This window comes from Serinus canaria, chromosome 6 (assembly GCF_022539315.1).
Source record: "Serinus canaria isolate serCan28SL12 chromosome 6, serCan2020, whole genome shotgun sequence".
In the NCBI taxonomy this organism is placed as follows: Eukaryota; Metazoa; Chordata; class Aves; order Passeriformes; family Fringillidae; genus Serinus; species Serinus canaria.
The window spans coordinates 17140248-17165412 of NC_066320.1; the positions used below are offsets into that span (position 1 = coordinate 17140248).

Below are 25165 nucleotides of genomic sequence, written 5' to 3' on the forward strand. Positions count from 1 at the left end.
GCATATGAACAAAGAGCACTAACTTTTGGAACAACTACTTGTAGTCCAGTAGAGATATTCTATCACATGAAATCTTTAAAGCTAAATTTATGCATGTTTTTCAAAGATATTCCCAAGCTTAAAACAGAAGTTCCATAATGCATGGTGCAGAAACTGCTGAGCAAGGTTCTTTGATCTCTGCTATGCAGGAGGTCGGTCTGGATGACCATAGTATTTCCTTCTGTCTTTAATCTATTGAAGTGCATTATGACAAGCTTAACATGAATTTACAAATTTCCATCTAATTAACAGAATGTAGGAGAATGCATTTATAGAAAAACAATCAAATATTTTTAGATACTACTGTACCTTTAATTTATTAGCTTTTGTTAAAAGCATGTAACAATCTAGACGATATAAAGAATAATTTACAAAAATATAAATCTTGGTTATTTTATTTTAGTATTTCAACATATTACTATATTGTATGTGTTACTTAGAGAATATGTTTAACAACCTGAAATTATCCAGCAAACCAAAAGTGTGGGATATTACATGTCTTTTGTAGAACAAATTATATATTAAGGAAGGGTAACCAAAAATGACTATATTAACATACTGTTTATATGAAAACTTATGCAGTGAACTATACTTGCATCCTGAAGAAAATATACATTTTAAGCCCTTTATTACAGCATTTCTCAGTATAAATATGCATATTAAGAGTATGAGTATTTTAGGAAAAAACTTTTGATTTGTGTACAAAAGTGATATTCTAAAATAAGCCTCCCTTTGCAAGTTCACTTCCCATCTTCTTGGTTAACCAAAGAGATAAAATAGTCAGAAAATAACATATAAAAACATATTTTAGTCCTTTGATTATGGAAAACTTTACACTTAAATTTCTCTCTAAACACCAGGTATCTTGGCTAGGTGTGTTAGGAAGGTATCTGAAGTACTGAATTCCTGGAAGATGAATATGAAAGACAAATGATGACAGTACAGCCTATCCTTTGAGGCAAGCATGTGCATTGTTTCAGTCTTTCTGTGTACTTTCTGTAGAGGAATTGGAGATTTGCATTGTTTCATCAACACAAGTGGATTCATTTCTCCTTTACAACTTCCCAGAGCAGTCAGGCAGGATTTGTAGGCCTTGTTAAAGGTGTGTTTGTATGAACTTATCGGCAGGCACAAGTCTCAACTGACATATTGGGATATACCTTTAAAACAACATTTTTGTTCTCATCTAAGAACAGGACACTGAGTGAGCTCATTTTGTCAGGAACACAGCAGGGTTCTGGGATGCCAGGAATGATTCCTACGGCTTTTACGATGCTCTGAATTGTAGCATGATTTGATGGCCGGACAATCTAGAACAGAGAAAGAAATAGTTTTAGCTTCATTTATGAGCAGACACTTTCCTAGGTGGACTTGGCATAAGCAGTCAGTTTCCTATGTGAATTTGGAAAATCACAAGCATTATGCAGTTGTTTGTTTCTCAATAAAGCAAATAATTCATTGTTTGAGTTACAGGACCATGCAGCACAGCCATCCCTCCCACTTCCAGCTTTCCTGAGCTGGATGTATCCAACAGATATTTGGTGTTCCTTAGGCTATCTTCATAAATACCAGGGGAGGGCACTGGTGGCACAGCCAGCAGCTAGAGGTCGGAAGAAAAATGTCCATGAATGTACTGCTACATGCTGGAGGCAGACATGCAGAAGAAGAACCTAAACTGGGGCATAGTTCTCAATTGCTAGATACTATACTTTGTTTTCTTAACCTCTTGTATGACTTTAAAAATTTGCTACTGTAAGTATTTCCAAAATGACTATCTCTATGTTCCAACAAAATTTTTTCTCATGTATGCTGACCTGAAATTAGTTAGTTTTTCCTGGAGTAATCACTCTCTTTTAAAAGAGCAGAGTACTCCAGAAGCAGTGTCCACAGGAGAGAGTACAGAATAGTCAAGCACCCTGACAGAGCCTTTCTGATCATAACTGCATGACAAATACTTAATATCTGTGGTCTTTGCGTCCCTCTGCCTTCATCACCAGGCTTTTTTCTTTAATTTTTTTTTTCCCATGGGCTAGCCTCAAACTGGGAGAAGGACAAAAAGGCTGGGAGGCTGGGAAAAGTATGAGCTGAGGATTGACAGCAGCTTTACATCTATAACCTGTTCAAGGTTATAGCCAAAAACCCCATGGTTTTCCAAATGGCCAGTTATTGACTTACAGGATTCCTGGCTATGAATCTACAGGATCCTACAAGGATCTTCTCCCACTATGCAGCCTCTAATATCTGCAAGGAACAAAGACCTGTGAACACAGTCTATCTAAACTGAGCAGCTGTTTCCCAAGACAACAACAATAATTATGTTTCTAATGCCTGAATATGGATATGCTATGCAGAAAAGTGCTTAGAAAGGAAAATGCTTATGATAGACCAGTACCCTGTATGGAATCTGGCTGCCTGAGCCCTAAATCCAGAGCCAGACAGCCCATCCCATGTCCAGCCAGGCTCTGAATTTTTCCAGCCCTTCTGGAAACCTGGCATCAGTGCTCAGTGATCATGGGCTAGGCTTCACATTTTACTTTGTCCCAATATGCTAAAGTAGAAAGCTTGAAATAATTAGTTGAATGCCCAGTAATAATGGCACTGAGGAAGTGCTAATGTTTTAAATGCTGGCTGCTAAGTTATATACAACACACCAGGTTCTATGACATGCAGGACTGGAATTTATTTGGCGAATGCAGCACGGCAGCCAGCCATACATATAACCTAGTGTCCCTCCTCACAGTTCAGGAAATAGTAAATGAACTTACTATGAGAAGATTTATACCTAAGCTGTTGAGTATCTATCTAAATCAAGACTTGCAATTATTTAAGTGGATGTGCAGATACTAAAGAAAAAAAATTAAACCTACAATGTGATGATACCCAACACGCCAGGTATTTAATTCTATCTCCACAGTTCTAAAAGGGTACTTTGGAAAAAGGGTGTCTGTGTAGACCAAGTCTTTACGAATTTTTTTAATCTGGTCTTTGATATTCTCCTGACTTAGAGCACATGTGAAAGAACAAATGTCTTCCTCAGTAATATAGAACAATTCTCATGCTCTGAAGTGAATCTTCATTCATGCTGGCATCCTCCCTCTCTTCCCTTTGAAACAGTCATTAAAAAAAGCTACACCTTTGAATCTGCTTCTTTTTTCCCCCTGTTAAAAATACAAAGCTAACAAGTAGTAGACCTCTTTCAAAGCAAACCCAATCAATGAATGTGTATCAAACCCAGAATTCCCAGATCTATTGTGATTTAGTTTCTCTGGTGTTTGTGTTTTTCTTTTCTTTTCTTTTTTTCTTTTTTTTTTTTGGGGGGGGGCATGTTTTGGTTTTTTTATTCAGTTACGTTGTTTTTTCCTTATTTTGGTTTTTGGGCATCAAGGTATTAGTGAAAGGGAATCCTTATTATATAACAAGAATTTGCTTATATTTCTAGATAAGATATTAAGTAAGTGAGCAATATAAGCTTATTTAACCATTCAAGCTAGAAATGGATCCTCTTGCTTCTGGCCCTACCAGCTTTTGTGTAATGCTGTTTTGCTCACAAGAAGCCAGACCTGCTAAATGCATCTTTTTTGAAAGGTGGAGTTGTTGTTGGGTTGGGGATTTTTTTTTCTTGGGTTTATGTTGTTGTGTGTGAATAGTGCATTAGACTGTGAGTCTATGGCAAAGGACCCATATACCCAGACTGTCTTTTGTTTTGGATAAGTTAAATGGTGATTATGTTGCAGGATCAATTTGTGTTACAACAACAAAGTAAAGTTGTATGTGAGTCTGTGCAAGCTTTAATTTTTGCCAGACCATGTATCAATTTATGTACACCTGGTTCATCATTGGCCAGCTACACAAGAACACGTCTGATTTGTACACCCTACCATAAAGTCTGGATTTCCACTGTTCCTGGACTTAAAACTAGCCTACATATCTATTCTTCCTGGAATTATACTACTTGTTTCAACACAAACATACATCAATCTTCCTGGATGTAAAGCAGGGCAGATTCCTGTTTCAGAGCCTTGAAATTCTGTGCTGCACAGCACTATTCTTTATTTATGTGCCAAATGACCACATACAAAAATGTCAGTTGAACAAATAATCAGACCATTTGTAGGCAGAATTGCAAAATAATTACAGTTTCTAAATATGCAGGTTATGCAGTGCTTCAGATCCTCCCCTCTGCCTTTACTTGAAAGCCTTATGAAATCCTAAAAGTTCTTGTCCAATATAGGATTACCAACCTTTCTAGTTCTTGCCATAGAGCAGAGTGGGAGTGAGACAAATGTTTGCCTCTCCACTAGCAAATTTCACACTTCTATAGGAGGAATTCCTTTAGAGTGCTAGAGCCAGTTTTGTGGCATTTCTAGACACATAAGGTAAATCAACATTTTTGTTCCAGAAGGATTACCTTACATTTTTAGAATTTAGATACAAAAATATCATCTTAATCAGTATTATTGTTTTCAAAAGTGACAAGCAGTTTCCTGAAGTTAAAAATACTTCAGGGTAACTACTCTTTATTTTTCTTCTAAAGTATTACAATTGGAATCCAGAAATATGCTGATAGAGTAGCTTGTTTTAATATTAGCACACAATACTTCATACTTCTGCCACTACAATAGAGTATTTGGATGATTTAGTGTGTATAACCATATTTTCATAAGATACAAATGTCTTTATGCTATGCTTTCAAGATATAAGATGAGAAATTATAAAATAAACCTGAGATTTTTTTTCCTGTTTTTCAGATTGCATTTGAAGAAAAGTGGCAGTCTTTCTGCACTCTGATGACTAAGTTGATGAAAACAATATTGTTTAAATTCTTTAGGTCAAGGCAACAAAATACAATGAAAAAAGGTAAAAATAGAAAGGAAATTCTAATTAAAGAAGTAGTTTGATAAGCAGAACAGTAGGTCTACTGTTTACAAGCTGTCAAGAATAAAAAGGCATACTACCTTGGGCATTGGAAATTCACATGCACCTGCACAGTAGTAAGCATCAAATGACTTGGGAGATATGATCCATTCATTCCAGCCAATATCAGCAAAGTCAACTTTCATGTATCTTCTTGAACAAATCCTTGGCTCATTCCATTGTTTTCGCCTTGCTTTCTTCATCGTTTTCTCATCAAAATTTAGCACCTGAGACTTTTTAAGTGTTTCTGTATTTTCTTGCCCTTTTCTCCTTCGATCTTTGCGTGAAGCTTTTGGTTTCAAGGATCTGTAGGCATTCTCCCATATGTCATGTTTGTTGTATTTATTGTTGTTATAATCTACTTCTGGCAACTCATTGTTCTGAATAGAGCTGGCAAGGTACGTATCCCTCCTAACTCGAGTATCAGTAGAAGCATTAGGGGACAGATTTGGGTCCCCGTCATTGGGAGGGAATGGATCATAACGCTGTAGGGTGCCTGCCACACTGTTAGGTTCAGAGATTGCAAGATCATTGGCATAAACTAGTATATAAGGTAAATGGCTGGCAACTTGTTCGGGGAAGCCCTGGTGCTTCTCCCCAGAATCAAGCTCAGCACAGAGAATGAGCTCTCCAACTCGTTTTGATTCTTTTACAATGTGTGAAATGTCCTTTGCATGCCAAGCCCCTCGCCTTTGAAGAAGCACAGTGATGTTCCCTTTCACTAGTCCATAGGCAGAATTCTGGTGAATGCTTTGGAACACTAGGTTGAGCCGTAGGACTGGAGGCAGGTGAAGGAGGCGGCAGGATGAGTTCTTGGACCGTTTACAAAACACCTCCCGGTGCCGAGGGCGTTTGTCAGCATAGAAGTGAAAAGTGGCAGCAAGGACCATTTCTGAATCCTGCATGGATGTCAGATTGAAACAGTACAAGGGCTTCTGGGCCAAGAGTTCTGCAAGAGAGCAAGGAAAACATGGATATATATATGAGAGCAAAAATGGCAGTCAAATCTTATTTCCATTTAAGTGAATTACCAAATTTTACTTTTCACTTACATCAAATCATTTAGTATAGTGAGCTTGCCACTTCAGTGTAAAACTATGGTGAATAAGAGGAGGAAAAAAACTTAACTATTTATTAGCAATATTACAATAGCATTGAGAGTGTCATACTGGGCATCTTTTGTACACACGAGGGAGATTCCTTCCAGAGATTTTTAGTTCCAGATTGCCTTTCATTCTAGGCAGACAAGAAAAGCAGTCCTTGATTGATTTCATTTATTACAAAGTCAGGCTCAGAGAAGCTGTCAAATTTACCTGCAGCAGGGCTCAGAGAAATACCTTGCTGAAACCAGTACTAGCAGAAACCAGTTTTACAGTCAATATTCAAGATCGTCTAATTTAAAGCTGACTGCATATTCCTGAAAGATGTCTGGGTGCTAACTCTGTGGGCAACAGCTCATCATCTGCAAGTAGTGCACATGAGACATTTCACAAGGGGCCTGGCAGTAAGCAGTGTGACACATTTTGGGGGTCATTACTCCTCTGAGCAATCCTCCTTTCTAGCACACGTTGTGTAGAAGCTTTGTTTAAAGCACTGTAAAACACACTTGGTTTCTAAGGCTTGTGTTTAGATCTGTGTGAAGTTAGTGACAAATGCTATTGAACAGGAGCTGACTTTAAATTCCAACTCCATTTGAAACAGCTTCTTTTTACTAGTTGAACAGTTACATCTTACATCTTTACCCTCATTTAGAAGAAGACAAGCAGTTTTACACTAATAACTGCTTACACCATGTTTATTTAAATAGTAGAAACCTCTCTTAGTGTTAAAATGTAATCCCATCCCAGCATAAAAAGATGATGCCTTAATAGTCTATCATTGTGAAAAGTTGCCTTTGTTTTTTTACTAGCTCAACAGTAAGTTTACTAGCTCAACATAGCAGAACCAAGAAGTGATTCCTGTTCTCCCAAGCTCACAGCACTACTTAGAATGCATCAAAGGATTACAGTTGGTAAATTTGCATCTTTAATTAACCCAAATGGACCAACCCTTTGGCAGCCCTGTTTGACATACCTGAAAATTCTCTGGCAGAAGGAAGTAAAAAGCCACCCCAAACCAAACAAAATCCAACAAATGCAACAGCCAGGCTTCCCAGAAACATTTAGGTTTGTTTTTCAGTGCACTATGGATGATGAGCCACAGAAATCTGGCAACAACAGAAAGGCAGTACTGTTAACTGCCACCTGTTGGAACATTCTTTCTTTAAAACACAGTTTCAGTAGAAAGAAGGAAATCAATAGTGCTACACCTTACTAAATTGGTGGATGCTATCTCCCAGTTAGTGCTGGATAGAACCATGATTTGTATTAAAAGAACAGCAGATTAGCATTGTCATTAATCCCAAACCCACACTGGCAATTTTGGAGTAAAAATGTTCAAGTATGCAATTTCCATCTACACCATCTGTATTTTGTTCCTGATAGAGTGAAGTGGAACAGCTTCCTCATGATAAGAGCCTATTTGTTTCTGTCAGTTCAGGAAGGGTAGGATTCCTATTAGTAAGGTAGGATTCCTATTAGTAAGCTTTTAATAAGCACTGGTCATATGTATAGGTGCTCATCCTATGAAAAAACAAGAGTTTAGATTTTATTCAGGTCTTTGAAGCACAGAAATTTCACAAGGCTAACAGATGATTTCTCAGGCCAAGGAAGAGAGTAATTATAATACTTCCTTTAGAACACCAGGCTTTATTATTGCATGTTCATTTCAGAAGGCATATGCTTCTAAGAAGATGTCTATCTACTGGTTCTCTCCACCTGAGCTGTGTACAGTTGAATTTTTAAATATTTATTTTAGTAGTAAAATGCTCCAGGCACCATCAGCTCTGTAGTTACTGCTGTGAAGCACAAGCATTGTTGGGATAAAGGTTTTTCAAACATCAGTGTCTGAGTTTCAGAAGGGAAGGTAACTTGTAATGATAGATCAGAGAAAAAGAGGCTGAATTAATCTAAAATAATTCTGTACTCTTAAATGAAACACTCCCATCAGAAGTCAAAATTCTTTGCAAAACAAAATAAGAGTCTATTAATCTGCAGCTATTGAAAAGGCAGAAAGTACAGACTTGTTAGGAATTTAAAAGATTTGGGATGGAGCATAGTTGTATTTCCATATTGCATAAGTTTGCTCAGGCTTTCACCAACTTGTCAACCACGCACTGTCAGTCTTGATTTGGTTTTCTTGCACGTGTGCATTATGATAGAGTCTTAATTAAATCAATGCTATTTTCTACTATTCATTAAAGTCTTTGCTTTATTTAACAGAGGATGCATAATGTTCAGGAATGAGTCTGAGCTGCAAGAGTCAACATATGGGAAAGTTTCATGGTTAGGCAGTAAATTGCTGCCATGAAGATTAATTCCCCTCAATCTGAGCAGTGTAGGTGAAGTTGAACAATAACTTAATATTTCACATTTGGTTGCAAACTAATTATGACTCGACTAACTTCAGCCAGTTGGTGCTGTTTTCTAAAGCTACAAAGTTCCCTGAAAACTGGAAAGCACCGAAAGAAACATGAGAAATTAGCTCTTAGACCATCTCTCAGCTCCTTATAAAAAATAATGAACCCTTGTGAACACATGTAGAGGTGAGCTGAGAGGAGGTGATCAGATGTTTGAGAAGTACTCTTTCTGAAGGGGTGAGTACTGCTAGGGGAACCAAAAAAAGAGCTGTGTTTGGGCTACATGCAAACAGCACATTCATTTATATTTCAAGTGCCTCACACTGAATATGGAAAAATATTACACATTCCATAGCTGGCTCAACACCACCTATACCCTCTAAGGAGCAGGTACGATGGCAATAAAACTGGGTGGTTGACGAGAACTCAATAAGGCATATGGCAAAGGACAAATTTCTGGATCAATATTTTGTATCTCTGGAGCCCTTATCTTGACAACTGTAAGTAACCCTAATGCTTGAGTGTCACCTAACAAACAACTTTAAACAGCACGGCAGGAACAGACAGTTACAGATTTTCTGAAAGGTATGTGATAAAAGAAGTAAGTCCATTGCTTGGGATAATGAAAATTATTGTGCGTGTAGTCTGTTTTGCTTATTTCAATAGGACTGCAATTATTATTTGTGTTTTATAAAGAATGGATGGTCCACACGTCTTGTTAGTAAAATATGCCAATTTCCTCTTTCAGAAGGAAACAAAACTTGGTGGCAGATAAGGTTTTTCTCTCCTCCCTCATCTTGCATCATTTTATGGTACATTTTAGAGTAGTTATCACTAGCTTGATAAATGCAGTTAAAAGGAAGAATGTAAAGAAGCTTCTGCTTTCATGGCATGTTATTTCAGAAAGATGGGATCCAGTAGAGAAGGCATATAGATAAGACACAGGAGACAGGAGTTTTGGACATAGTTAATTTTGAGCCTCTCTGCCTGGGTTGCATGATCAGACAGATGGGTGAAATAATATTGATTTGTATTTGGCCAGCACAGTCTACCTGTGGGTAGAAAATGCTGACATTTCAGTTTTTTAAAACAGAATTACAACTTAGACTACTTTGATGCAAGTAGTGTGTGCATCAGATTATTTGAAAAATTAAGAAAAAGAACACAGTGCAATTCTTGCCTTGTCCCCAAATCCTTCTTGTAGTCCAGGGCCTTTGGGTGATAGCCAGTATTAACTGCTCAGTTCACAGAAAAACGAAAGTGTTAACAGGAGGTCATGGAAAACCATCTACAGTGGAAGCTCCTTCCTAACCCTATTATAGCAACTGCTAGATAATCAATTTATGCTAGGCATGACAATTTATTTTTTTCCTAAGTGTCTGCAATTGCTTTACATAGCAACTCTTAGATTTTCGATATTTTCATTAGCCACTTATGCTGCCCTGGAGTTTCCCCCTCCTTGAATATGATTGCTTTATAGTATTACAGTTGACATAGGATAGAAATTAAGCTGGGGTAAACAAGAGAATATGAATTATTGTGCAATATTATAGTAAGCATTCCCTAAACCACTGTATGCTGCATTGTACTCAATACATGAGACTTTAGTGGAGGAGAAATAGATTAATGCAAAATTGGCTTTTGTGAGTTTCAATCCATCTGATTTGTCTAAATGGAATAATGATTCACATTTGGTCACAAACCAAAGGTTTCTGATAAGGTAGAAACAACTAGACTCTGGAAACTCATGCAGTTCTTATTTTAAGAACCAAGATCTTAGTTTCAGTCTTTAAGTGATAACCAGAGAAGGAAGATGTTTTCCAGATAAGAGTTTGCATTTCCTTGGCAAAGGATAACAAACGTATGGACTATTAACTAGGCTAACCTCCTTTTTATTATTTGACGTAATACTGGGATAATGAAAGTGTAGTTTTGACACAATACATATGTTTCTCCACCCTCATACTCAATCCAAGTAAAGCTGGGGAGAGGGAGGTCAGGTATCTGTCCTCTCAGGTTTAGGCAGTGCAAGGAATTTAAGACGCCGAGCAATTTTAGGCGGTCCTGTAGGCGGCACTCTTCCTAGCAGGAACCTCTGAGGCTGCCCGAGGAGCCGGGGAGAGGACCAGTGCCTGGAGCACTCGCTACTAGGCTCATGTTCCAAGTATTTCTGAACAGATCTTTTGGCCCCGTGCGATGTGCGCTGGGAACGGCACTCCTTTTGCCTCTGGTTTGCATCCACAGCAACGGAGACTTTCCCAGGGGACGTACTCTCCGGGAAGGGAAGGGAGCCAGGGAAGGTGGGAAGCCTCGCAAAGCGAGGGATGACACCCTGTCCGTGTAGGTAGCAAGAGACCCCCCAACATTCACCCAGAGTGACACCCCCGCAGTCGGTGACAACCTCGACGCAAACCCGTCACTTTAAAGCGAAAGAGGAGCGAGGGGGCTCCAGCGGTGTCCCCTGAGCCCAGCCCGTCTTACCCGGCCTGCCTTTGAAGCTGCGGACCGTGTTGCCGTCGCCGGGCCGGCTCCCTTCCCGGTTGTACTTCTCGTAGAGCTTAAGCATGTGGACAGCTACCATGTCCTGAGCGATGCTGCCCAGCCCAGGGGGCGGCGAAGAGCCGCGCCGGGGGTCGCGGCCGGGGGTGGACGAGGCCGGGCCGGCCGGCGGCTGGACGGGGCAGGCGGGCGGGCTGCCGGCGCCCTCCCCCTCAGGCGAGCGGCAGCCCCCATGGCCCAGGGCCCACAGCAGGAGGCAGCAGGTCAGGCGGGCGGCCATCGGGGGATGCTGCGGGCGGGTGGCCGGGCGAGGAGCGGCGGCGGCTGGGTCGCTGCCTGCGTCTGGGTCTCCCGGTTGGCCCTGCCGCACCGGGGCGAGGGGGCGGCGGGGCCAGGGAGGAGGAGGGAGGGTGGGGGCGGCCCCCCCCCCGCCGCTGATGCCGCCTCCGCTGGGCCAATCCCCGGGCCCGGGGGCGAGGAGCTGCGGGCCGGGGGCGGCGGAGCGGGAGCAGCTCCTGTGCTCCGGGTGCGGGGGACTGCGGGAGGGGACGCTGCATTTCTCCGACGTGGGGCTTCCCCGCTCCTTAAAGCGTAGCGGGAAAAGGATCTAAATTAATTAGCGCCCAGCTGCTGATGAGAGACACATGTCACCGCCGCCGCTGCGGCATGGAGCGCTGCGGCAGGACGGCACCTTGGCTGCCTGCGCCAGCCGGGAGGCGGGGGGGCTTGAGAATAATTTCTGAAAGATAGAAGCAATAGATAGCAAGCAGGGCGGGCAGGCGGCGAGGGGACGGAAGGGTGGGTGGGTGGGTGGCAGGGGCAGCGGCAGCATGACAAGGGAAGGGTGTGCATGTACGTGCCGAAAGTGGAAGAGTCTTTACTGTTTCCTCTTCGCTGGGAGCACTGACAGTGCTGTCTTGTAAAGGCAACGCTTTTAATAGTGTTTATTTCAAGGACCCCTGAGAAAAGAGAAGTCCCCGTGGGTCCGTACTCCAGAAGACCCAGTGTGAGCTAGCCGGGAGTGCAACAAGGGTCACTGATAATTTCAAGCAGATACTTAAATGGCCGGGGTTAAGGGGGCTGTGCATGGGTAAACTTTCGTCATTGGACTGTTTCTATGTGTGGCTTGAAGGAGGAGAATACTGGTGTGAATTTCTGAAGGATTTACACGGCTTAGGTCGGAGGGGGTTGATTTAAAAGTGAATGGTGCATGTTGCACTTACTCATCATGTGACACAGGTAGTTCTGAATCATAGTCATCCAGCAGGTATAAATGCTGGTGAAATGAATAGCAGTTTTAAAGACAACCTATAGGAAGAGAGGTATATTTTAAGGGAATTTTAAATTTCTGCCTCCTTTTTAAAACCTTTATCTCTAGTAGCCAAGACAGTTACTTTTCTTGGAGATTATACAAAGCAATAATTGAAAAATTGTTGGAAAAAGCTACTGTTGCTGTGTATAACACAACTCTTTTGTGCTTTTATTCCTTAACCTTGGAGTGTCAAGTCTGAGCAGATACCATTGAAAGCCTCTGAACCACAAGTTTGTAGTTTTTGGATCATAGCAAAGAAAGGTTTGATTCATTTTTAAAATTAGCTCCAGGCCTCATTGCTCTGTGCCCTTTGAATGTGTGAAACAAACAATTTGCAAATACAAATTTGCCCAAATGTACATTGCTAAAGTATCAGACCTCCTATTAATTAATCTTTGCTTATAAGTAAGCCAAACTACCCTTTGATGCTTTTTTTTTTTTCTCCATGGTAGCATGCTCATGACCTCCACTGGGGGTGTGAGCGAACCTTTTGTTGTTTGTGGTTTTTGTCTGTACTGTTTCTATACAATCAAGGTCCTGTGAAAAGGAGGAAGAGGCAGCAGGAGGTAGAAACAAGCTGGGCTATTTTGGACCAATGTCCCATTAAAATGTTCTCCCTCTCCTTAACTCACTCCAAACTTCTATTCAGGCATACACTTTGTATCAGTCTTTAACCTGCACTAAAACCTGTAGGACACTGATACTTTGACATTGTTGGGAAAGAATTGAGGAATCAACCAGGGATGGCTAATATTTCTTGCCTTATTTTATTGCAGAACAGCAGGAATTCAAAGTCTTTAAAGCTCTGGTACTTTGACTCTTTTATGCAGCTGAGATGATGAAATAAAAATGTGTTTGGTAAAGGAATTCAAATTAGCACTGGGTCACATAATTCCCCTGTTCTGAATATGGCCAATCAATGGCATCTCTAAGGCATCTAGAGGCAAGAGCTATGCAATTTCTGCTCATGCAGAATAATATTCCTAGCGTGGAAATTTCTGCTAATTAAAGCTCTTGCCAAGTAGAGTCTTTTTTCTTTTTTCTTTTTCTTTTTTCTTTTCTTCTTCCCTTCTTAAATAGCTTAAGTCAAAGCTTTGCAAGCCAGGGCTTGGAGAAAGTCTCCTTATAGTTAGAACAATGCATTCAAGATTTTAAACTGCTGATCTAAGTTTCCTGCTAAAATCATTGTGATATAAATAGTATTACATACCCTTAATAACAGCTTATATGTGAAAAAGAAACCAAATAATGTTTTCTTGTGGAATTAGTGATATCTTCACAAAGAAACTATTGTGACCTGTGCTTGTGTTTTGTTGTAGGAAATACACAGGAAATATACAAAAGGGGATATAGAGCACCAGGAGTAGTATCTATTTTTCTTGTTCTATGGTAAAATAAATTATTATCTCCCTTTAAAATTGTATTTATGTATATTAAAATAATTTTGCCTGACTCTTTTATTTTTAATAATAAAGTCCGTAGCAGGGATAATAAAGCTTAAAACTCCAGGGAAGTTAATGAAACATAAATTATTATTGAATTTGGGCTTCAGTCCAAATTTCTGGTTACTACTTATTGTAGCGCAGCTCATTCATTTTTCACTCAGAAAAATACCTCACTATGTGTAATGCTACACAATTAGCCAAGACCATTCCTTAACTATATAACTTATTAATTAGAAGTTAGCTGAGTGAAATGCAGTGGTCTGCAGGTTCTCATAGAATTTCGTGACAGAACTCTACAAAGCCTTTTCACATTCCTTCCAAAATCACATAGTGTGACAAGGATGTTATATGGTCAATGATGTATGGTCAGTAAAATGGGCCTTTGTATTTAGTTCAGTTTTCCTAAACAATAGTGAAATTATTTTAATACCCCAGAAAGAACAAAGACATAATGGTGTTTAGGTATTAGAGGAAGCAGAATGCTCAGAGCTGATCCAGAGTTCTGGAAGGCTCTTAATGTTGAGAGAAGAGTTTGGTATATCAGGCAGGGAAAGCTTTGCCTATTGTTGGCAGGAAAAGCTCTTCCTCTTAAGAAGCAGCTCTAATTCTCTCAGTCCATCCCATCAGCTCAAGAACAACGTCTCACCTTGGATTTCCATTCTGGATGCATGATCTCACATATTCCAGTCTGTCACAAGAATAAACTTTCCCCCTGACAGTCTTCCCATCCTTCATCCTCAGTGACAAAAGTTTATTTTGTCTATCTTGTTAACAAGCAAAAATTACCTCTATTCTCATCCCACCACACTGTAATGATCATTATTACAGAAACTAAGGAATTAGGATGCACAGATTAAATGTAATTTGTCCAACCCTACTGTAGATGTCCAAAATTGCTCATATGCTCTGTGGTCTAGCGGTGTCTGTGGCTTTTCAATGGCTACAAGAAACCTCTATCAACTGGCTAGATGTGCCGAGGAGGAATTTCACTCCCTGAGGGTAGTTGTGTGAAGGAGAGAGCACCTTCCTGTTCCAGTTCCACTGGCAATTGTAGCACTGCTCAAGATTAGCATTTTGCAAGTCTGGGTTAGTTTCAGTTTCTCTTTTCACAATTGGCTTGTACCAAGCATTGGTGTATTAATAATTGCTTATCCCCATCAGTAATTGGAACATTGTATCTGATGCTTTTCTGGTTTTATCCTACTGAGAGTCCAGGATTTTTTCTTCCATGTTGGAAGACTTTCAGAACATGTATTTTTGTCAGGTCTCAGGAGCCAAGACACATGTTTCTATCTTGAGTTCACCATTTATGCTTGTAATGAGGATAGTATGAACAAGGCAGAAATGCTTATCAGACAAGCATTTCCCATTCTGTTGCTACCCAGAAGTCACCAGCCTCTGTGGGAGGATTTTCTCAATGCATAGGTTACCACGTGCAAAGGTATCAACTGATGGGAACCATCGGTGACCACAGCTGGTTTTGCAAAGATTTTGCAGATGGAACTGGGATGTTTCCGGGGTTTTCTGGGTCCGAGTAACGCCGCAGACGAGAGGAAGATGTGCAGCGCCGATCGCACGGCGGGTTTGCGCATGGTGCTCGGGCTGAGCCGGGTCCCGGGGCGGTATCACGGACACGGAGACCAGCAGGGGACAGGCGTGTCCCGAAGGCAGTGCTAGCCCCTGGGGACAGCCCCATGCTCCGGGGGCGTGTTCCCAGCCAGCGGCTCTGCCGGGAGGCTTCCCTGTCTCCAGCTCGGACAGTCACCACCTTCTCAGCCTTAGGATAGCCTTGGCTGAGCTGCTGCCAACATGCGCTTGTGGGAGAACCTGGCCCACTGAGTTCTTGGTGCTCACAGCTCTCCTCTGAGCTAAACCAGCTGTATTAGGGATCCATGCTTTCTTAATTGAAAGTGAGAGAATTCAGAAGAATTTTATTTTCATTAACATTTAAGGTTTATGTGTTATTTTTATGGTAAGTTTGTTTGGTTTGGTTGCTTTGCAGCTTTAAATTCAGCTCATTTTTGCTTTGAACCACAGTATGGTTTCTTTGCAAGAATAAGTGATTTACATTTTATTCCCATAAGGGGCACCGTTGCAATAATGAAGAAAAGCAACTATGAATGTAGTAAAGCCTGACTCAGATCAGTGGTGTCCTTTTCACAGTTGTAACTGAATATTGGTTTAGGTTTGGAAGGTATGAAGTACTGTGGAGCAGAAGATGCTGTAGATATTTATGTGTAGCTGGTCCTGCCCTCAGGTAGTGAAGAATGAAATGATTGCCCAGAGAACCCTAGTTCCTAAAAATCCTGTAGTTTTATAAATGGAAAGGATTCTACTAATAAAAAGGAATTTAATACTAATAATGACAGATATATTGTGACATTTCCTCCTTCTAAAAACTTACCAAGCATCTGTGTTTGACCTAGATACACTAAATCTATATTGAATTTTAAACTCTTCCTAGTCTATATGAGATGCCAAAACATTTTCATGCTAGTTCTGCTTGTCTACAAGGTTATTGTTCCACCATCAGACACATGAGAATGTGTGCTCTTGCTATTGCAGTTGTGTAGATCCATGTTGTCATTTTCCCCTCAACCCTCCAAATACTCTGAGACACATACTTTTAGGTTTATTCTTTTCCTGGGCAGGTGTTCAGAATGTGAAGATGCCTTCTTCAGGACAGATGACAAGTGGTTGAGAGGTTTTGGCAGGTTTCCAAGCGTACATTTAAAATTTAAAAAAAACAACAAAAAACCAAACTTCTGCAGGAAACACATAGTTCCAGGCAAAAGAGTAAATGCTGCTCATGTTATTTTGATCATGATTCCAATAGCCCCCTTGGATTTATTTTTTTTTTTGTATATCGTTTTTACAGGAGTACAAGATGCTTTTGTGGTTTTGCTGTAAGTGGCCATGATGGTTTGAACCAAGGCAAGATCTGAGGTTACCGGTAGTGTTTTATATTAGATAACTAGCATAGGCAGGCTGAAAGGTGTTTTTAAAAATTTTTCACCCATATTTGGTGAAATATTGTGGGTCCAATGAGAGCCATTTTCTCTGTCTGCCTTGCTTCTGAATCCGTGAAGCCTCTTCTCTTGTTTCTCTTGGTTCTCTTGTTTCTCTTGTATCAGTTACCTTCCTCTTCAGGAAGGTATTCAACAACACAGAAGAATTTATTTATCCAGATATATCCTTTTTTTTACATTTCCTTGATCTACCTGTCTCTCATTTCTTATATTCAACATTTTTGAGGGGAGAGACCAACACCTCTCACCTTTTTCTGAGAAAATCCCATTCTGTTCTACAGTCTCCAGAAGAAATGTGGATGAGTGGATGAGAGCAGAACCATACTTCTTGAGGGTTGCAGCATTAGCTGTCTCATTTGAAAGAGTTATTTAGGCTGTCATCCCATATTATATCCAATATGCTTAAAAAAACCAAACAGCCAACACAGAAAGTTTGCCAGAGCCTAAAGTGGGGTTTTTATTCTGATTTCCATAGACAGAATTCCTGATGGTAAACAAAATTCACACATTGTGTGAAACTGACTCCACAGATCACTGCTGTGTAGTTTGGGTCCATGTGGGTATTTTGTTTGTTGTAAAAGAATACTAAGGAGAAGTTTTCTGTTTTTCTGTTATACTAAGTTGTGGACCAAAATTTAATGTCACTATATTAACTTTGGAGTTGCACCCAAGATGAGTTTGTCCCTGTCAGTTGTTAAATTCTTGCTATGATTGATCTCAGCTTGCTTAGAAAGGGAGCATGCCAGACTAGCAACCACAGAAATCATCAGCTGAAACTCCACCAAAGTTCTTATTCCCTGTAAATTAAAAAATTAAGCTTTGCAATAATATGTGTTGTTCATCAATCACACATTAATTTTTCATTAACATTGTATAACTCTTAAACTATTAGGAAGATGACAATTAGAACAGTTTTAAGTATCTGAGTGGAGAAAAATAGGAATATCATTCTAAGTAAGTTATTGTAATAGTTCTTGGCATTTTGTGGCATCTAATCTGTGATAGTCTCAGTTGTAAATTTCATTGCCCCTCACCCTCATTAATCATAGATGTACATAAATAAATAAAATAAGGCCTATTCTTGGCAGATTTCTTATATAAATCTAAAACCATCTATCACTGAATCATAAGATGTTTTGGGTTGAACACAGCTTTAAGATCCTATCTTCTGGGAAGGAAATTATAAGAACACTTTCCAAGCTCTTCCTTCCAAACTCTATGCAGAGTGTTTTTTTTCCACAGAAAGAAGAAATACCAGAAATTCTGTAAGACTCACTTGGAATTGATTTATAGCAAATTAATGAAAAAAGCTTGTAGATAAATATTGGAGCAGAAGAATCATGATGCTAACACTAGATTTTTTTTTCAATACTGAGAAGTATGATTGCATATGACTTCAGTAATTTCAGTCAAAAGACAAATGGAAGACATATCTGTACTCTGTTGCTCAGTATACCATTGTATGGCATTCTGAAACTAAGGTGATACAGCACAACCTGCATAGGTAAGAAGATCTGTTCTAGACCTTTGTTATGAGCATCTTAGTGTCTCCCAGAGCCTCCCTAGAGAAACAGGCATTACTTAATAAAGTATCAAGATGGGCAAGGACTGCAACAGGCTTCTGGCTTCACCAAGGTCTTAACCTCTGTGGTTCTGCTCAGTGAGACAGATGTAAAGCAGTGAAGCGATGTATTCTGAAATTGGAAAGGGCTGCAGCAGGCAGTAAAAGTTTGTAGTCAAACAAAGCTCTAAGCTTCTACTTTGTGTTTTTGGTGGGTCAGGCTCCTTCCATAGGAGCTGAAAGCAGCCATGGTGCCACAATGTCCCAGAGCTGGGAGTCAGAGACCTAGTAAATGGCTCAGCAGGGTTGCTCTGGAGCAGAGGCAGCTTCCAGCAGCCCTATCTTTAGTGAGGAGTGTCAAGTTTTTATGAGCATTGTTACATTTTTATAGTTTAATGGGTTTTACTATTAAAGTATAACAAAGAACGTTAAAAATTTGCCATGGCTCATTTCCACAATCAGTAGCAATTCCTTGCAGCATGGGCCCCTAGGAAATATTGAATAACAAAGACGATCTTAATACATCTTTCTTATCCACTTTAATCATCTCAGCCTCTTTCTAGTTAAATACAGTCTTGATCTGAGACATGTTTTATTTAGCTTCAAAGCTCTCAGTACAGTGGCTGGACTGGAATTGATGCCTATGGGTTGGCTTCTCCAGGAAAAAAAGATGGTAGTTTGTATAAATACTGCAGATGAGAGACTATTAGAAAATGTGTTTTGAATAGCACTGTCCTGGAAATTAAGGAGCACTGGATAAAAGAGTAGGGTGAAGAGTTTCAGTAAAGAAACAGTAAAGAAAAGAATACAGTGAGAAAAGCAACTATGACTAGTTGCTGACACTGAAAGTTTGACAGAATGGAAAATGGTATATTTGATTTAAAAGGCAGTGCTGGCATATTCAGGTATAAGAACAAGTGCAAAGAAAGTTTACTGTGGCAGCAGAGTTTGTTCTGTCTGCAGGCCATGAGATGTATAAATCAATAAATCACCAAATCACCAGCTGTTGTTAGATTGAGGTGGGCAGTGCTCCCAGGGATGGCAGTGTTGCAGAGAACATGGTAGGACACTGCACTATTCACAGCTGACAGACTTAACTATGAAACTAGACTGGGGAACAAGTACTTCAAGGACAGTGGGAAATACAATGAGGAATATGGAAAGGAGTTCCTTAGGATTTATGAGGGGCAGCGCTGACTTTTTCATGTGTGTAAGACAGAGTGTTCTGTAAGGATGTTTGTTTGAATCTCTTTCTGCATGAAAAAGCTTGTAAGTATGGTAATTCAGTTAAAATCTCATGTTTACTTTAAATGCCTTTTATTTCTATTAAATTGAAATCTGTAAAGCAACTTAAATGTAGTGGAGCATCTATGTACTTGTATTGTTTTTTACATGGTATTTAGATAACTTAAGGTGCAGATGTTTCTGTACCTAATGCCATTTTCAGAAGGAGGTGGTATCTATGTTAGGAATTTTAGAAAGCTAAGTAGGCACTAATCAAAATTGTTTCATACCTAAATATGATATAATTGGGTTCGTTGTGAGCTTTAGGATCAAAGAGCTTTGGAAAATGAAAGTATTTTATTATTATTTACTGCCGTCACTTAATTTCCTCATATGTTTTATTAGTTCTTGAAAGCCACTTCAGGGTTATGGCAACATGACCCAGACCTGGAATAAATCTTCTGATGATGATGCATTCAGAAGGGATGTATTTACCACAAGGCATTCCAATGCTTGTCCATGGTCCCTTGTCCCCAAAGATGTTTTGTTAATACATTCATCTTTCTGCTAACAGTCTACATTTAGTATCACTCACACTCATGATTCAGAGAACACAAGTTCATCATGGGGTTTTTTATCATTGCCAAAGAAACTCCACTCATTCTTTTCTCCTTAGTCCCAGAGAAGAAATAAGGATTCCAGAGAACTATTCTGAAGGGAGCTGGTAAGTTCAGTAGTTCTGCTTCATTACCCAAAGTTGCAGGAGCTCTTACAGCAGAAAAGACTTATACCAAATATCACTGGAAATATATTGAGATGACTGTTAAATAATCCCTGCTTTATTGCAGTGAAAAGTGGTTCAACAATACAATGAGCATAGAAAATCCTTCTAGTGGCAGGGAGTGTGGCCTTTTTAAGGTTCTAGAATGGTGGTTGACCTTTAATGAGAAGGCATGTAATCATAAGTGACAATGATGCCAGCTGGAAGATTTTAAAAGCTTCCACCCTAGGAAGAAAGGAGAAGGACCAGTTATGCAGCAGTTTTCTCAAAGGAATGTGTCCCACCCTGATGGGAAGGAGAAGAAAGAAGCCTATTCTTTTATTTCAGAGCAAAGAGGAATAGGAGCTGGGATAAGGGGAGATAGGGAATAAGTGAGGTAGAGAATGCCATAGGGTTGAATGATGAAAGGGATGATACAATATGATATTGGTGCAATGCAGGGAGAGAAGCTGCTTAGAATGAATATAATAATTTCACTTGTCTGTAAGGGTGGCAAAAGTGTTTATTCCATGATGTCAGAAGTAAAGCAGAAGAAATGTTATGGTATTGATTTTACAGACCTCTTGAAACCGGTCACTTTATTTGAGAGTGAATAGCTTGGAAAGTCGTCTGCTCACAGTGTAATTTTTGTTGAGCCTCCAACTCTCCTTCAAAAGATTTCAAAGTCCCATTAAAATACCTGAATTGTTTGAGTGAAGAGATTTGAAGTTCTGTTGAGATCTAATTCTCCAAATTTCTTTCCAACTTTTATACCATATATTCTTTCCAACTTTTTCACCATATATTGTTTTCAACTTTTCCATCAGAACCTGCATGGAGGCTTCAGTTAGATCTGGGTAAAGTTTTGTGCTGAGCTGAATTAATCTAATGTTTCTGCTTATTTTCAGCATGAAAAGTTTTTTATCTTTTTCTTTCCTATAACTGGTGTAGAATTTTCCATGCAATATAATTTACTCTTATGCCAATTAAATTGGTGCAGTTTACTTCATATGCTTAACAACAAAGGACTAATGTGAGTAAGCATTCATTCCTCTTATTGTTATTGTAACACTTTGCATGTCAAGGAATTATTTTAGTAAGACTGATTTCTGTGGAATCTGGAAGTGACTGTTGGTGACCCCCACGGATTAAAGCTACAGTTAACTGGAAAGATGAGGCATCTGGCTTTTACATGTCCAGCATTATGTGAAATGGATTTACAGATAACTAAGTTCAATGACTGAAACTGGACGCTGTGAAAATCCCTAAGGATGGAAAATTACAGCTGCCTAAGCTTAATTAGTGTAGTGCTAGTGACCATTCCACCTCACTACTCAGTGGCTGCATGGCAGCACTGAAAGTGAAATTGAAGCTGAGCATGATGAAATTGTCATGCTGACAATGTCAGCACCATCAGTGTGTCAGGTATTGCCATCTTCCTATGACATGTAATGCATAACATGACGGATGTGTGTTACGTGCATCAGCTGCCTGCAGTCCGCTGTCTCATGGCAGGCAGCTTGCACATCCATAGATCTTACAGCTTGTGCACTCTGTTAACACACCAACTCTGAACTGCTGTGTTAGCACACAGTAACACAGAATTACTGAGGGTATTTCATCACTTGTAAAGCAAAACAGTGAATTGTTTTCATTGACTATTTCCATCACTCAGATAGGAAGTACTTTTTGTGCTGTCTGCGTATGTACAAAGTGATTTTCTGCATCAAAAACTGATTCAGTACAGAAAATACTTTTGTACACATATACAAACACACTTTCGTACCTGTATCGTGTTTTGCATAGCACTGTTTGTTAAAAGAAAAAAAAAGTTCTCTGTATGTCTTTCTTTTCATATTCACTTTAAAATGAAATGGAAAAAGCTGCCTTTGCAAGGAATTTTTATTGGCGAGGCATATCATTTATTTTGGCTCCATAAATCAACGTGCAGTCATGTTGCAAAATATGGGTAGCCCATTTAGAAATATTCCATCAGGAGGTATAGAGGTACAGTATATTATACCTGCTGTTTCAAATAAATAGCATTCTCAATTCCTGTTCATCTGTATATAATATATTTTATTGCAATGTGGTGCTTTCCATCAAGTTAGTTAATTTTGCTTCTGCAGTTCAAGATGTAATTGATCACTACAGTACTTGCCCCTGGGACAAAGTATCTTTTTAACCAGTGTGTTGTTTCAACTTTTTACCATTCTTCTGAAAATATTCTATATGAAATATTGTACCCTGTGCAATAAGTTTTATGGATTTTTCTAAATTATTTTTTCTCTCTTCAGCATATGTACATAGTCAGTAATATATACTACACATGTCCTTCTGTTCTCTACCTACACTTTGCTCTGCAAAAAGATACCTTTCAATGTAATTGCATGAAGTTTGTGGATGATTTCAATCAGCTTAGATCACAAGGCACATTGCTTAATTTTCTGTTTAGTGTCTTGTTGTTTTCATAGAGCTACTCAAATAGAGAGTATGCAAAGCTGGATTTTTAATTTCAAGATGTAATTAATTTTATTTCTAAAATTTTTCTTTTTGACTTTTAAACTATTGTAAATATTTTGTTCATTTGCAAGTTTATACTGAAAACTCAATATGTGGCATTAGGGGGTATGCTGGTAAAACACCAGGTGAGATATGCAGGGAAGATCTGAATGAGAGCAATTTATGTGGTTAGTGTTCTGTGGACCTAAATCTTTAGCTCCATCCATCTAAAACAGGTTTTCTAAGAAGGTCCATTGAAATTTTAAACAGGTATGAAAAAAATAGAACAATGATGGGTTTTGTTACTTTTGAATTCCTATTTGGCCAGCTGGTTGAAGTAAAGTAATTGGAAAAAATATACAGATATATGTTAAAGTTTCCCTGCACATTGTATTTAAATTTGGAGATAATCTAAATTTGTATTGCTGTACCAAACTGAAGTCAATGACTTTCTCTTTATGGAGAAAATTAAAAATATTTTAACATTAAGATCATTAATTACTTCAGAAATATGAGTTAGTTAATCTTTCTAATGCACTTATGCATCACTATTACAGCCAACAGATAATTTTAGAAATTCCAGAAATATTGTTTAAGTATTAATATTTAGACTTCATTAAGGCATAATCCATGTGGTTTTGTGTTTTCCTTTTGTTAGAATTTTTATGAGTTGAGCAATTGAAAAGGGTATTCATAAAGAATACAAGAAGCTAGATGCAAAAAAGTTACATGTGCAATCAGCTTAGAATTTTAAATGCATAGCATTTATGATTGGGGTGATCAGTCACATTTCTGATTCCTGAAATCTGTGATTTTAAGCAACTGGGACATAATTAGTGCAGCATGAATTGCAATAACAGATCTTCAGTAAAAAAAATAAAATATATTGTTAATAGTAATGAAAACAACAATTATATTACATTCTAAACAATTATATTTCCAGTATACTTTCAAGGCTAAGGAAAAATGCCTATGTAGTAGAAAAACTTGTATGCTTTATTAGTAGTATATGAGCAGTAAGAGTTTCTAAAAAATGTTCCAGAGTAAACATAAGTGATTTCCCTTTTGAAAAACCGTAGCAGAACAGCCTGAATGTTTCTTTAAATGTTACTAGCCAGGAACACTTTCCCCATTGAACCATGTACTTAGCACTGGAATTTTCTTGCCAGTGTAATTTTACTGTCTGGCTATAAATTGTCTTGTGCTTTAATGCATTGCATACATCCACATTTCTTCTCTGACACTGATGAGTGGAAGAATCTGGAAAAGGCTTGTTATCAGGTGATTACAAGTGAGTACTCAGAGCACTAAGCTCTAGGTCTGGCATACTCAAACCAACATTGATTTGTTCAGTTCCTCTTTCAAAATGGTACTGAACTCTCAAACTAGCCTATGGAAGTGTATTCATTAAAGAAATATCATGGCACTTACCTAGTACTTTAAAAGACTCTTTAGGACTGTTTTTATTTATTCTCAACAAATACTGGTTTGAGCTATGTGCTTGCAGTCCTTGACAGCATAGGAGGTCATCACTCAGCTGAGTGCATGCGGTGAGCTGGGGATTGTATTTGTGTGTTCTTACTTTGGCCTTTGATTTTGCTTTTGTAGGCAAGATTCATGGGCTACTCTGCTCTTACCTATTGTGGTTTCCTGTCTTTTCAGTCTGCAAGGCGAAACTGTAGTAGTCTCTTCAGGATGTTTTCCTGATTGTTCTGGCTGTGATTGGAGACCTGAGGATTCTTTTTTTGTTTGTTTGTTTACTTTCTTTGTCCATTTCTCATCAGGTGGTTCACAGTGTGCATCCATAATCCTTACTTGTTGATTGATGTCACCATTTACTAGCAGCATGTATATGATATAGTTTTCATTATTCAAAGTAAAATATGTTGCCAGCAGGAATTAAAGAATTTAAGGTTTGGAAGATAATACTTAATTTTGTACCAAAATCTTTCAGGAATATATCTTGATGTCCTCTGTTACTTCATAAAAATTCATTGTTTTTTGAATATACCATCATAGAGCTTTTCACATACTTGTTGGTGCCGTTATTCTTCTGAGCTTCTAAAAAAATGGCAATTCTGTCTGCCTTTCAGGTGCTACAGGAATCTTCAACTGTTTATAATATGAATGGTAGAAATCTACTTTTATGCTTATCTTCTTTACAGTTGTGTATTGCTTTCACCATCCAATATTGCACATTAACAATGAAGGTAGAAGTTATATGCGTTGGAAATTGTTTAAATATTTGGGGGAAAAGACAGGTATCGATGTTGTGGGCATGTGAGTGAAAAATGCCAAATGCAGAAGGAACTTGCATTTACAGTTCTGGTGTTGACACTGACATTTCTCTTTGGAAAGAGAAGAGATGTAAAGCTACTGAAAACTGGAAATGGCTGGAGAATGAGAATGAAATCAGAATAAAG

The 25165-nt window shown here is 38.9% G+C and overlaps 1 protein-coding gene across 1 annotated transcript; it reads right to left on the reverse strand.

Moving 5' to 3' along the window:
• Positions 1-418: 418 nt before the first annotated feature.
• Positions 419-11189, reverse strand: GDF10 (growth differentiation factor 10). Its single transcript, XM_009087335.4, has 3 exons — positions 10892-11189; positions 4995-5902; positions 419-1349 (listed from the first exon to the last, which is right to left on the reverse strand). Exons 1-3 carry the CDS (start codon positions 11187-11189, stop codon positions 1158-1160), a joined length of 1398 nt encoding a protein of 465 aa, XP_009085583.3. The 3' UTR covers positions 419-1157.
• Between the last annotated feature and the right edge of the window lie 13976 nt (positions 11190-25165).